This window comes from Rutilus rutilus (genome assembly GCF_951802725.1).
Source record: "Rutilus rutilus genome assembly, chromosome: 5".
In the NCBI taxonomy this organism is placed as follows: Eukaryota; Metazoa; Chordata; class Actinopteri; order Cypriniformes; family Leuciscidae; genus Rutilus; species Rutilus rutilus.
The window spans coordinates 837,274-851,348 of NC_140213.1; the positions used below are offsets into that span (position 1 = coordinate 837,274).

At 42.1% G+C, this 14,075-nt stretch overlaps 1 protein-coding gene across 4 annotated transcripts in view; it reads right to left on the reverse strand.

Moving 5' to 3' along the window:
* The window catches only part of st7 (suppression of tumorigenicity 7), a 45,221-nt gene that overhangs the window by 8,072 nt on the left and 23,074 nt on the right, over positions 1–14,075 (reverse strand). For all 4 annotated transcript variants that reach the window (XM_084409129.1, XM_084409130.1, XM_084409127.1 and 1 more), the window contains 2 exons: positions 13,733–13,805; positions 541–643 (listed from right to left, as the gene is read on the reverse strand). In XM_084409129.1, coding sequence (XP_084265255.1) covers positions 541–643; positions 13,733–13,805 — 176 coding nt within the window. The remainder of the gene's footprint in view (positions 1–540; positions 644–13,732; positions 13,806–14,075) is intronic.

Here is a 14,075-nt window from a genome sequence, read left to right on the forward strand (position 1 = left end):
CACACTACTCACTCTCACTCTCCTCACTTTCACACTACTCACTCTCACTCTCCTCACTTTCACACTACTCACTCTCACTCTCCTCACTTTCACACTACTCACTCTCCTCTCCTCACTTTCACACTACTCACTCTCACACTACTAACTCTCACACTCACACTACTCACTCTCACACAACTCACACACACACTACTCACTCTCACTCTCCTCACTCTCACACAACTCACACTCACACTACTCACTCTCACTCTCCTCACTCTCACACTACTCACTCTCCTCTCCTCACTTTCACACTACTCACTCTCCTCACTTTCACACTACTCACTCTCACTCTCCTCACTTTCACACTACTCACTCTCACTCTCCTCACTTTCACACTACTCACTCTCACTCTCCTCACTTTCACACTACTCACTCTCCTCTCCTCACTTTCACACTGCTCACTCTCACACTACTAACTCTCACACTCACACTACTCACTCTCACACAACTCACACACACACTCACTCAGCTGTGTAACGGTGAGGGAGTGCGGCTCACTTTGGGTACGTGTGGGTTGAACTCCACGGCTCTGTGTATGGCTTCCACTGCATTCATTTCTGCGGTGCTCAAACCTCTCCGTGACGCCGCCTCTGGAGAAAACCTGCACACACACATCAGAGTTATTACAGCCAAACACACCAGAGAACCTGCACACACACACAGAGTTATTACAGCCAAACACACCAGAGAACCCACACACACACATCAGAGTTATTACAGCCAAACACACCAGAGAACCTGCACACACACATCAGAGTTATTACAGCCAAACACACCAGAGAACCCGCACACACACATCAGAGTTATTACAGCCAAACACACCAGAGAACCGGCACACACACATCAGAGTTATTACAGCCAAACACACCAGAGAACCCGCACACACACATCAGAGTTATTACAGCCAAACACACCAGAGAACCTGCACACACACACAGAGTTATTACAGCCAAACACACCAGAGAACCTGCACACACACATCAGAGTTATTACAGCCAAACACACCAGAGAACCCGCACACACACATCAGAGTTATAACAGCCAAACACACCAGAGAACCTGCACACACACACAGAGTTATTACAGCCAAACACACCAGAGAACCTGCACACACACATCAGAGTTATTACAGCCAAACACACCAGAGAACCTGCACACACACATCAGAGTTATTACAGCTAAACACACCAGAGAACCTGCACACACACATCAGAGTTATTACAGCTAAACACACCAGAGAACCTGCACACACACAGAGTTATTACAGCCAAACACACCAGAGAACCTGCACACACACATCAGAGTTATTACAGCTAAACACACCAGAGAACCTGCACACACACATCAGAGTTATTACAGCTAAACACACCAGAGAACCCGCACACACACATCAGAGTTATTACAGCCAAACACACCAGAGAACCTGCACACACACACAGAGTTATTACAGCCAAACACACCAGAGAACCTGCACACACACATCAGAGTTATTACAGCTAAACACACCAGAGAACCTGCACACACACATCAGAGTTATTACAGCCAAACACACCAGAGAACCTGCACACACACATCAGTTATTACAGCTAAACACACCAGAGAACCCGCACACACACATCAGAGTTATTACAGCCAAACACACCAGAGAACCTGCACACACACACAGAGTTATTACAGCCAAACACACCAGAGAACCTGCACACACACAGAGTTATTACAGCCAAACACACCAGAGAACCTGCACACACACAGAGTTATTACAGCCAAACACACCAGAGAACCTGCACACACACACACACAGAGTTATTACAGCCAAACACACCAGAGAACCTGCACACACACACAGAGTTATTACAGCCAAACACACCAGAGAACCTGCACACACACATCAGAGTTATTACAGCCAAACACACCAGAGAACCTGCACACACACATCAGAGTTATTACAGCTAAACACACCAGAGAACCTGCACACACACAGAGTTATTACAGCTAAACACACCAGAGAACCTGCACACACACACAGAGTTATTACAGCCAAACACACCAGAGAACCTGCACACACACATCAGAGTTATTACAGCTAAACACACCAGAGAACCTGCACACACACATCAGAGTTATTACAGCCAAACACACCAGAGAACCTGCACACACACACACAGAGTTATTACAGCTAAACACACCAGAGAACCTGCACACACACATCAGAGTTATTACAGCCAAACACACCAGAGAACCTGCACACACACACAGAGTTATTACAGCCAAACACACCAGAGAACCTGCACACACACAGAGTTATTACAGCTAAACACACCAGAGAACCTGCACACACACATCAGAGTTATTACAGCCAAACACACCAGAGAACCTGCACACACACACAGAGTTATTACAGCCAAACACACCAGAGAACCTGCACACACACAGAGTTATTACAGCTAAACACACCAGAGAACCTGCACACACACATCAGAGTTATTACAGCTAAACACACCAGAGAACCTGCACACACACACAGAGTTATTACAGCCAAACACACCAGAGAACCTGCACACACACAGAGTTATTACAGCTAAACACACCAGAGAACCTGCACACACACATCAGAGTTATTACAGCCAAACACACCAGAGAACCCGCACACACACAGAGTTATTACAGCTAAACACACCAGAGAACCTGCACACACACATCAGAGTTATTACAGCCAAACACACCAGAGAACCTGCACACACACAGAGTTATTACAGCCAAACACACCAGAGAACCTGCACACACACATCAGAGTTATTACAGCCAAACACACCAGAGAACCTGCACACACACAGAGTTATTACAGCCAAACACACCAGAGAACCTGCACACACACATCAGAGTTATTACAGCCAAACACACCAGAGAACCCGCACACACACAGAGTTATTACAGCCAAACACACCAGAGAACCCGCACACACACAGAGTTATTACAGCTAAACACACCAGAGAACCTGCACACACACACAGAGTTATTACAGCCAAACACACCAGAGAACCCGCACACACAGAGTTATTACAGCTAAACACACCAGAGAACCCGCACACACACACAGAGTTATTACAGCCAAACACACCAGAGAACCTGCACACACACACAGAGTTATTACAGCCAAACACACCAGAGAACCCGCACACACACATCAGAGTTATTACAGCCAAACACACCAGAGAACCTGCACACACACACAGAGTTATTACAGCCAAACACACCAGAGAACCTGCACACACACATCAGAGTTATTACAGCCAAACACACCAGAGAACCTGCACACACACACACAGAGTTATTACAGCTAAACACACCAGAGAACCTGCACACACACATCAGAGTTATTACAGCCAAACACACCAGAGAACCTGCACACACACACAGAGTTATTACAGCCAAACACACCAGAGAACCTGCACACACACACAGAGTTATTACAGCTAAACACACCAGAGAACCTGCACACACACACAGAGTTATTACAGCTAAACACACCAGAGAACCTGCACACACACACAGAGTTATTACAGCCAAACACACCAGAGAACCTGCACACACACACAGAGTTATTACAGCCAAACACACCAGAGAACCTGCACACACACATCAGAGTTATTACAGCTAAACACACCAGAGAACCTGCACACACACATCAGAGTTATTACAGCTAAACACACCAGAGAACCTGCACACACACATCAGAGTTATTACAGCCAAACACACCAGAGAACCTGCACACACACACAGAGTTATTACAGCCAAACACACCAGAGAACCTGCACACACACACAGAGTTATTACAGCCAAACACACCAGAGAACCCGCACACACACATCAGAGTTATTACAGCCAAACACACCAGAGAACCTGCACACACACACAGAGTTATTACAGCTAAACACACCAGAGAACCTGCACACACACACAGAGTTATTACAGCCAAACACACCAGAGAACCTGCACACACACACAGAGTTATTACAGCCAAACACACCAGAGAACCTGCACACACACATCAGAGTTATTACAGCCAAACACACCAGAGAACCTGCACACACACAGAGTTATTACAGCTAAACACACCAGAGAACCTGCACACACACACAGAGTTATTACAGCTAAACACACCAGAGAACCTGCACACACACACACAGAGTTATTACAGCTAAACACACCAGAGAACCTGCACACACACACACAGAGTTATTACAGCTAAACACACCAGAGAACCTGCACACACACATCAGAGTTATTACAGCCAAACACACCAGAGAACCTGCACACACACACAGAGTTATTACAGCCAAACACACCAGAGAACCTGCACACACACACAGAGTTATTACAGCCAAACACACCAGAGAACCTGCACACACACATCAGAGTTATTACAGCCAAACACACCAGAGAACCTGCACACACACAGAGTTATTACAGCTAAACACACCAGAGAACCTGCACACACACACAGAGTTATTACAGCTAAACACACCAGAGAACCTGCACACACACACACAGAGTTATTACAGCTAAACACACCAGAGAACCTGCACACACACACAGAGTTATTACAGCCAAACACACCAGAGAACCTGCACACACACATCAGAGTTATTACAGCCAAACACACCAGAGAACCTGCACACACACACAGAGTTATTACAGCTAAACACACCAGAGAACCTGCACACACACACAGAGTTATTACAGCTAAACACACCAGAGAACCTGCACACACACACACAGAGTTATTACAGCTAAACACACCAGAGAACCTGCACACACACACAGAGTTATTACAGCTAAACACACCAGAGAACCTGCACACACACATCAGAGTTATTACAGCCAAACACACCAGAGAACCTGCACACACACATCAGAGTTATTACAGCCAAACACACCAGAGAACCTGCACACACACACACAGAGTTATTACAGCTAAACACACCAGAGAACCTGCACACACACACAGAGTTATTACAGCTAAACACACCAGAGAACCTGCACACACACACAGAGTTATTACAGCCAAACACACCAGAGAACCTGCACACACACACACAGAGTTATTACAGCTAAACACACCAGAGAACCTGCACACACACACAGAGTTATTACAGCTAAACACACCAGAGAACCTGCACACACACACAGAGTTATTACAGCCAAACACACCAGAGAACCTGCACACACACATCAGAGTTATTACAGCCAAACACACCAGAGAACCTGCACACACACACAGAGTTATTACAGCTAAACACACCAGAGAACCCGCACACACACACACAGAGTTATTACAGCTAAACACACCAGAGAACCTGCACACACACATCAGAGTTATTACAGCCAAACACACCAGAGAACCTGCACACACACATCAGAGTTATTACAGCTAAACACACCAGAGAACCTGCACACACACACAGAGTTATTACAGCTAAACACACCAGAGAACCTGCACACACACACAGAGTTATTACAGCCAAACACACCAGAGAACCTGCACACACACACAGAGTTATTACAGCCAAACACACCAGAGAACCTGCACACACACACAGAGTTATTACAGCTAAACACACCAGAGAACCTGCACACACACACAGAGTTATTACAGCCAAACACACCAGAGAACCTGCACACACACACAGAGTTATTACAGCTAAACACACCAGAGAACCTGCACACACACACAGAGTTATTACAGCCAAACACACCAGAGAACCCGCACACACACAGAGTTATTACAGCCAAACACACCAGAGAACCTGCACACACACATCAGAGTTATTACAGCCAAACACACCAGAGAACCTGCACACACACACAGAGTTATTACAGCTAAACACACCAGAGAACCTGAACACACACATCAGAGTTATTACAGCTAAACACACCAGAGAACCTGCACACACACATCAGAGTTATTACAGCTAAACACACCAGAGAACCTGCACACACACACAGAGTTATTACAGCTAAACACACCAGAGAACCTGCACACACACACAGAGTTATTACAGCCAAACACACCAGAGAACCTGCACACACACACAGAGTTATTACAGCTAAACACACCAGAGAACCTGCACACACACACAGAGTTATTACAGCTAAACACACCAGAGAACCTGCACACACACACACAGAGTTATTACAGCCAAACACACCAGAGAACCTGCACACACACATCAGAGTTATTACAGCTGATGATGACATCACTGTTTTCTCAAGAACTGCTTTTTAGATTAAATGAACTAATTTAATAATTGATGATCTTTACACTGAACTGACTTCAGCTGAACAGATGAAATGAATAATTTTATCACTGTAAAGCTGAAACCATCTGTAACGTATAAAGCGCAATAGAAATGAAGCTGACTTGACTAATATGATTTTTTTTAAACCTGATATGTTTATAATGAGTATATTATTATGAGAATGATTTCCCCTTCTTTGAGCAGTTTGTTACAGCTTTAAACGCTTCCAGTTATTTAACCTTTACAAAACCAGTCCATTATGCTGCTTTATATCGCAAACTGGTATTTCTTATATTATTTTAATTTATTAGCATAATCATAAACACAGTGGCTTGTAGCACAAATAGTTTTATCGTTTACTGCCAGATGTAGGAGTAAGTCACACATGTTCAAGTCACAAGTAAGTCTCAAGTCCCTACCATCAAGTCTCAAGCAAGTCTAAGTCGCAGTACACACAACCAAGTCAAGTCAAGTCAAGTCAAGTCAGTGGTTCACTTCAACCAAGTCAAGTCAAGTCAAGTCAGTGGTTCACTTCAAGCAAGTCAAGTCAAGTCAAGTCAGTGGTTCACTTCAAGCAAGTCAAGTCAAGTCAGTGGTTCACTTCAAGCAAGTCAAGTCGAGTCAGTGGTTCACTTCAAGCAAGTCAAGTCAAGTCAGTGGTTCACTTCAAGCAAGTCAAGTCAAGTCAAGTCAAGTCAGTGGTTCACTTCAAGCAAGTCAAGTCAAGTCAAGTCAGTGGTTCACTTCAAGCAAGTCAAGTCAAGTCAAGTCAGTGGTTCACTTCAAGCAAGTCAAGTCAAGTCAAGTCAGTGGTTCACTTCAAGCAAGTCAAGTCAAGTCAAGTCAGTGGTTCACTTCAAGCAAGTCAAGTCAAGTCAAGTCAGTGGTTCACTTCAAGCAAGTCAAGTCAAGTCAGTGGTTCACTTCAAGCAAGTCAAGTCAAGTCAGTGGTTCACTTCAAGCAAGTCAAGTCAGTGGTTCACTTCAAGCAAGTCAAGTCAAGTCAAGTCAGTGGTTCACTTCAAGCAAGTCAAGTCAAGTCAAGTCAGTGGTTCACTTCAAGCAAGTCAAGTCAAGTCAAGTCAGTGGTTCACTTCAAGCAAGTCAAGTCAAGTCAAGTCAGTGGTTCACTTCAAGCAAGTCAAGTCAAGTCAGTGGTTCACTTCAAGCAAGTCAAGTCAGTGGTTCACTTCAAGCAAGTCAAGTCAAGTCAAGTCAAGTCAGTGGTTCACTTCAAGCAAGTCAAGTCAAGTCAGTGGTTCACTTCAAGCAAGTCAAGTCGAGTCAGTGGTTCACTTCAAGCAAGTCAAGTCAAGTCAGTGGTTCACTTCAAGCAAGTCAAGTCAAGTCAGTGGTTCACTTCAAGCATGTCAAGTCAAGTCAGTGGTTCACTTCAAGCAAGTCAAGTCAAGTCAGTGGTTCACTTCAAGCAAGTCAAGTCAAGTCAGTGGTTCACTTCAAGCAAGTCAAGTCAAGTCAGTGGTTCACTTCAAGCAAGTCAAGTCAAGTCAGTGGTTCACTTCAAGCAAGTCAAGTCAAGTCAGTGGTTCACTTCAAGCAAGTCAAGTCAAGTCAGTGGTTCACTTCAAGCAAGTCAAGTCGAGTCAGTGGTTCACTTCAAGCAAGTCAAGTCAAGTCAGTGGTTCACTTCAACCAAGTCAAGTCAAGTCAGTGGTTCACTTCAACCAAGTCAAGTCGAGTCAGTGGTTCACTTCAAGCATGTCAAGTCAAGTCAGTGGTTCACTTCAAGCAAGTCAAGTCAAGTCAGTGGTTCACTTCAAGCAAGTCAAGTCAAGTCAGTGGTTCACTTCAACCAAGTCAAGTCGAGTCAGTGGTTCACTTCAACCAAGTCAAGTCAAGTCAGTGGTTCACTTCAAGCAAGTCAAGTCAAGTCAGTGGTTCACTTCAAGCATGTCAAGTCAAGTCAGTGGTTCACTTCAAGCATGTCAAGTCAAGTCAGTGGTTCACTTCAAGCAAGTCAAGTCAAGTCAAGTCAGTGGTTCACTTCAAGCAAGTCAAGTCAAGTCAGTGGTTCACTTCAAGCATGTCAAGTCAAGTCAGTGGTTCACTTCAAGCAAGTCAAGTCAAGTCAGTGGTTCACTTCAAGCAAGTCAAGTCGAGTCAGTGGTTCACTTCAAGCAAGTCAAGTCGAGTCAGTGGTTCACTTCAACCAAGTCAAGTCAAGTCAGTGGTTCACTTCAAGCAAGTCAAGTCAAGTCAGTGGTTCACTTCAAGCAAGTCAAGTCAAGTCAGTGGTTCACTTCAAGCAAGTCAAGTCAAGTCAGTGGTTCACTTCAAGCAAGTCAAGTCAAGTCAGTGGTTCACTTCAACCAAGTCAAGTCGAGTCAGTGGTTCACTTCAACCAAGTCAAGTCAAGTCAGTGGTTCACTTCAAGCAAGTCAAGTCAAGTCAGTGGTTCACTTCAAGCATGTCAAGTCAAGTCAGTGGTTCACTTCAAGCATGTCAAGTCAAGTCAGTGGTTCACTTCAAGCAAGTCAAGTCAAGTCAAGTCAGTGGTTCACTTCAAGCAAGTCAAGTCAAGTCAGTGGTTCACTTCAAGCATGTCAAGTCAAGTCAGTGGTTCACTTCAAGCAAGTCAAGTCAAGTCAGTGGTTCACTTCAAGCAAGTCAAGTCGAGTCAGTGGTTCACTTCAAGCAAGTCAAGTCGAGTCAGTGGTTCACTTCAACCAAGTCAAGTCAAGTCAGTGGTTCACTTCAAGCAAGTCAAGTCAAGTCAGTGGTTCACTTCAAGCAAGTCAAGTCAAGTCAGTGGTTCACTTCAAGCAAGTCAAGTCAAGTCAGTGGTTCACTTCAAGCATGTCAAGTCAAGTCAGTGGTTCACTTCAAGCAAGTCAAGTCAAGTCAGTGGTTCACTTCAAGCAAGTCAAGTCGAGTCAGTGGTTCACTTCAAGCAAGTCAAGTCGAGTCAGTGGTTCACTTCAAGCAAGTCAAGTCAAGTCAGTGGTTCACTTCAACCAAGTCAAGTCAAGTCAGTGGTTCACTTCAAGCAAGTCAAGTCAAGTCAGTGGTTCACTTCAAGCAAGTCAAGTCAAGTCAGTGGTTCACTTCAAGCATGTCAAGTCAAGTCAGTGGTTCACTTCAAGCAAGTCAAGTCGAGTCAGTGGTTCACTTCAAGCAAGTCAAGTCAAGTCAGTGGTTCACTTCAAGCAAGTCAAGTCAAGTCAAGTCAGTGGTTCACTTCAAGCAAGTCAAGTCAAGTCAAGTCAGTGGTTCACTTCAAGCAAGTCAAGTCAAGTCAAGTCAGTGGTTCACTTCAAGCAAGTCAAGTCGAGTCAGTGGTTCACTTCAAGCAAGTCAAGTCAAGTCAGTGGTTCACTTCAAGCAAGTCAAGTCAAGTCAGTGGTTCACTTCAAGCAAGTCAAGTCGAGTCAGTGGTTCACTTCAAGCAAGTCAAGTCGAGTCCTGCTAAGGGTCAAGTCAAGTCACAATACCAAACAGAAAAAAAGTAGTTTATATTGGCCTCAAACTTATTTATTTTTCCCTCAAAAATTATTACCTTTCTTATACATTTATATCATAATATTCATATTTATTAGCATGCATTTATGATTATCAAAATTTGGAATTACTATTATTATAATAACAATGATACAAAATGTTTTGAAGATAAAACATTTGAAGGTAAATTCACAAGTGTGATGCATTAATTATATTGGTTTCATAGTAAATGTCGTATGTTTAACTTATATTTTTTTTTTATGGAATATCACCGGCAGACATTAACTTTCCCATTAAGAGTCGATATCTGACCCCTTAAATTGATTTCCAGGGGCATTTTTTTCTATGTTCTAACCATTTATTTTTCTAACCATGCATTTAAACTGCAATTACAACACCATAAATAATGTTATGAGATTAATGATTTATAATTAATATAGAAAAAATTAGATGCTAAAAAAAAAAAATTATATATTTTTAATTATGAAGTTAAAACCGGCAATAGGTGGCGCCAAATCAGCGTCTTCATGTACAAGTCACAGAAGCATTCATTCAACTGATTTGTTCAAAACGGCAGATTCTTCTGGAACTGAGCAACTGGGTCACTGAATCACTAATACCCATAACTCTTTCTGTGGCTTGATTGGAACTATTGTCATTGGAGAAATAGAGCAAAAACAGAGAATATTTGGAATATTATGTCTAAAATGTCACATCACAATATTCACTCTTTGTTTACTGAACTGTTTTATAAAATCCAGAGGTGGAAGTAACAAATTACAACTACTCACGTTACTGTAATTAAGTAGTTTTTTTGGGTACTTGTACTTTTTTGAGTATATTTTTAAATCTGTAATTTTACTTGTACTCAAGTACATATTAAGCTAAGTAATCTACTTCGCTACTTGTAAAATCACATTTCGTTACTGAGTACAATTTGAATTGATATTCAAATCTTTGAATGGCATTTCGGTAGCCAATAAAAATATTCGATCGTAAACGGACCAATAAAACCCCTGATATTTGGACTGAATGAAAGCCGCCGCAGTCGCAGCAGGTTTTGAAGAGCTGATCATGAAGGAGGCGAGGAGTGATTAATGGCTGGACTGAAAGTTTGGAACAACAAACTACATAGTAGTATTGTCAAAATATCTATATTTTACCAGCTGCGCGTTCTCATTCTCTCATCTCAACGACATGTTTGACACACCCGCCTCCCCTCAGCGCGGGATTGCAGGTAGGCCTATTACGCATAATTTTATTAATACCTGCAAGTTTCTATGGCATATTTTAATGGCAAATGTCACGAACAATATTATAACGCGAGGGCACATTCATGTAATCGCAGAAAACTGGACGCGAGCTCTCAAATATACGAATGAACTGGACTCGGATATTGAGTGTGCGCTCTCGGACTGTGTGTCATATCATGTGCAATCGCGAATCTCTCCAAGTGGTTCTCACTGCAGACTCAAATGACGTCCAGCTCCAATCTCTCCATGCTCTTGAATTAAACGCTGTCAAAAGTTATGAAAAATCTAGTCTTTTTGCAAATTAAATTCAGTTTGAATTGAAATCAAGCTTCCTTGTGCTGTGTGTGAGCTATTGCAACAGTTCACGTTACCCTATTGTAAAGACAAATACACTGAGTGAGTAAATATTAGATTATTGTAATGGTTATTGATCAATGTTTAAATATGTAAACAAAAGCCTAAATTAAAATCTCACCTTATAAAGTGGACGTGTCTCTTCAGAAGACTTGAATTAAACTTTTCCATTCAAATAGATTACTGTTACAATGAGTGTTGTGCTTTTCAATGCTTGAAAATAATGATTGCCTTGACAAAATGGATGGACAAAAATGTATATTAAAATATTTAGTATGTAGTAGTTTTCCCGATGGTATTAAAAATTATAGGCTAGGCCTACTGAATATTGACATATTTCAAGGTGTCATATTGAAGTTAGAAATTCCAGTATCCACTAATTAATGTCCTTCGACAATAAGGTTGTGTAAACAAATGTGTTATTTGTAGCTATTTTCTACGTGTTATTAGTAGCTATTTTCTACATAAATCTATGATTTTGTTGAATATTTTTATTGGTAATGCATTAACTATCGCCAGCTAAAAAGTAATTAGTAACTAGTACTCTGAGTAGTTTTTGAGAAGAGTAATTTGTACTTTTACTTAATTACTTTTTTGACACCAGTACTTTTACTTGTAATTGAGTATTATTTCAGCAATGTAACGGTACTTGTACTTGAGTACAAATTTTCAGTACTCTTTCCACCTCTGATAAAATCATGACATTTGCAATCGCGCCAATATTCTGGAAATATTTTTTAATATCATATGTTAGAAATATAAAAATAACTCATACTAGGGCAATTTTTTCCACCACATTTTGAATTTTGGGTGCATATTAATTCTGCTGGCATTTTGCCCCCAACCCCCTGATAACATCTGACCCTGCTTTAAGAGAAACATAAAACACAACAAAACAGTTTTCTATGTTGTTTTTCGTCATTGGAAAGAACGACATATTTGGCTTTAAAACATGATTTGAAAGAAATGTGGCAAATGTTATACAAAACATATGCCATCATTAATTATCATTTGAATATTGACAACATTAAGCTACATTTGAAAACATAATTGTGTATAAAGAGGCATGCTGTTTTGACCAATTCTCTCTAGATTTAACGATAGTCAAATTAACTATAACAAACAGGTTAAACAAGCCATAGCTTACTTTTAGACGTGGGGAATGAAGTTCGACTGTTCGAGGTTGTGATGGTCGTCCGATATCCCTTGCCAGTTATTATGCGTACAGCAAATCTTCTTGTATGAATATGGTCAATTTCTAGTGTTTATATCCCAAAAGAAACGATGCTGGGAGATGTTTTTGTATTTAGCGCGCTCACCGCGATGTATGTTTTTTCTGGGCTGGTGCAGCGCCATAGCCTGGCTAACGTCAGACCTCGTCTGAGACGTGGTCTGGGAACCACATGTTCATTTTCTCGTATTTGAGGCGTGGTTTACGAATGCCCAGAGCCGTTTATTGGGCGCTACGAATGTCTATCAAATGCGCCTGTACGTAGCTCATAGCCAATCGTTTCAACTATACCAGATGACGTATGTAGAGCGACAGAAATTCGACGAGGAAGAAGACGATGGGTCAGAGATTTGTGTGTACACGATGGCGTTCAGCGACTAAACTACTTCGAACACTATCTAAGGCTGCATCGAAAGGTAACTTCGCGTCTGCTGCCATGTTGGATACATAGATATAAACAAACTGCTTCGGTGTGTCGCATAGGCGTCGTCATCGTCTTGCTGCTCCCTCCCCGTTCTGATTGGTTCCCTTTTTGAGGGGAAAATCTGGTCCATGGTGTCCAGACTGCCTAGCAGCGGGAATAAAATCGCGCTGCGCTCAAGGCATCATGCGGAAGCCCAGGCTAGCAGCGTCACGCAATCGCGCAGAATCTGATGACTGGCGTCAATGGTTCCGTTGCTTTCATTTTATTCATCAATTGATGTTGCGATGATTTATATAAAAATGTATATCAAGTCATTCTCGAGTCATACAGTTCAAGTCAAGTCAAGTCTCGAGTCATTGGATCTCAAGTCAAAGTCGAGTCATTTTCTTAATTTAGTCAAGCAAGTCTCAAGTCCTTAAATTTGCAAGTCATGTGACTCGAGTCCCCATCTCTGTTTACTGCACTTTGTTATTCTTCTAAAGCATTGCTAAATAAGGTGGATGTGTGCAAAGTTCCTGCTCGATGATGTATAACTAACAGTGCAGAAACTCTGAGTGACACCTGCTGCATTCACCTGAGAAACACATACACTATCTAGCATTCATTTATTCTGCAATTAAACCGTTTTCAAGCCTGTCGTGAATAACAGAGCAGGCGAATGCGAACTCACTTATCGGACACGGCTCTGGCCTTCAGAAGCGCCGCTGTGTAGCAGATCGTGGCGGACTTTGGCAAACTGATGTCTGTGGAAGACAACAATCATGTGATGATGGAGAAGTACATCAAAATCCATAAGAGACTCAAAACATACGCCTGACGACTCAAACACAAGGTGTGGAAAAACAGGGTGGAAAAGGGCCAAACACAGACAGTTCACATAAAAACATAAAATCATACTTTTGATATGAGTCAAACTTTGAATGTGCATTAAAATTGAAACAATACAAAAGTCCTTGAACATGGAAAGCAATAGAAATGTCAGAAATGAATAAGTTTCCCCTCACAGATCACGA